Source organism: Papilio polytes, unplaced genomic scaffold (assembly GCF_000836215.1).
Source record: "Papilio polytes unplaced genomic scaffold, Ppol_1.0 DF823999.1, whole genome shotgun sequence".
In the NCBI taxonomy this organism is placed as follows: domain Eukaryota; kingdom Metazoa; phylum Arthropoda; class Insecta; order Lepidoptera; family Papilionidae; genus Papilio; species Papilio polytes.
In genome coordinates, this window is record NW_013525205.1 from 1 (window position 1) to 1,432 (window position 1,432).

At 39.7% G+C, this 1,432-nt stretch overlaps 1 protein-coding gene across 1 annotated transcript; it reads right to left on the reverse strand.

The window, feature by feature from the left end:
• Positions 1 to 285: 285 nt before the first annotated feature.
• On the reverse strand, positions 286 to 1,381 carry LOC106101265 (histone-lysine N-methyltransferase EHMT2-like). The gene is made up of 3 exons (XM_013280430.1): positions 1,164 to 1,381; positions 940 to 1,073; positions 286 to 463 (listed from the first exon to the last, which is right to left on the reverse strand). The coding sequence occupies exons 1-3, from the start codon at positions 1,185 to 1,187 to the stop codon at positions 307 to 309; spliced, it is 315 nt and encodes a 104-aa protein (XP_013135884.1). The 5' UTR covers positions 1,188 to 1,381; the 3' UTR covers positions 286 to 306.
• Between the last annotated feature and the right edge of the window lie 51 nt (positions 1,382 to 1,432).

Here is a 1,432-nt window from a genome sequence, read left to right on the forward strand (position 1 = left end):
TTTCTGGACGCCGGCGTTAAAAATTCACTAAACTTCAACTTTTCTACACTAAAATTAAAAAAGGAAAGCTTTGTATTTATTGAAATAACTCAAAAACTACCGGGCCGGTTTCAAAAATTCGTGCATTAAGAAGTTACGTTGTTATTGAGTACGTTAACATAGGAAGTCTCTTACAGCGGCTATATATTATCCGCTGTAAGAGACTATATATTTTTAGAAATAAATAAAAAAAAATTTGCATATTACAATAACTATTAAACTTTTAGTTTCGTGCTACAAATAAAATTATAGTGTGATTTTAAAGCTTTAGAAATGTACCTGCATGGTGGCGAGCGCGGTATCCAGATGTAGGGGCGCGGGCGTGACGTGACGCGTCACGTACGTGAAGTCGTCAGGCGCGCCCGTCTCGTCCACCTCGTTGATACACGGCACAGGGTACGGCTCGCGACCATTCGATATATCGCTGCACAGTGAAAAACTATTGTTAATACATAATCATACCTAACTAATGTTATAAATGCAAAAGTTTGTTAGAGTTTGTAGGCAAAACGGCTGAACGGATTTCGGTGAAATTTGGTACTGATGTAGAGGATAGTCTAGAAGAACATATACGCTACTTTTTATCCCAGGAATAGTTACTGTTCCCGTGGGATTCATTAATTTAGTTTTTTAATGTTTACTCCATCATTCTGCAACGGTTCAACATATATTATTGAAATTTGGCACAGATATAAAACAAAGTCTGGAGTACACATGGGATAAGGTTCATCCCCCAGAGATGTCCGGTTCCTGAGGGATACGTTGCTTTGTGTTATTTATATAGTTCATATGTTTTCTAATACCACATTGACGAAGTCGCGGGCAACAGCTAGTTATATCATACTATAATAGTAACTAAAAAAAATATTGAGGTATTTCAGTTAATTTGTAAATACATACTTGCATAGAAGTCTGCAGCGTACAGGCTTGTCGGAGACTGCGAGCGCCATCTGCATGTTGAGGGAGATCGCGGTCTGGCACTGACCAGAGCATACCTCCACCGGCAACTCGCCCGCTGAATTCTCTACATCCGTCTGCACACAAGAATACTTATGTAAAAATACTGCAATTAAAAATAAGCCTAGTAAAAATCATGTAATTTTCAAATGCATTTTCCAACTTACCCTCGCACCTCGGGCGAGTAGCATAACAACACAGGCGTAGTGACCTTGTCGAGCCGCAACGTGTCTGTTAAATAAAAACGCAATTCATAAAACATTCAACATAACTCACTAGCCGTAATGCGCGGTTTACAATTGTTCAGCACAGTTGGACAGCTGTGACTGTTACTTTGTTGGACAGCTGTGACTTTGCCAGTTGATTGCTAGTCATGTAATTAAGCGCTATGGACTATGTGCGATTCACACTTGGCCAGTACAGTTGGTTAGTAGCG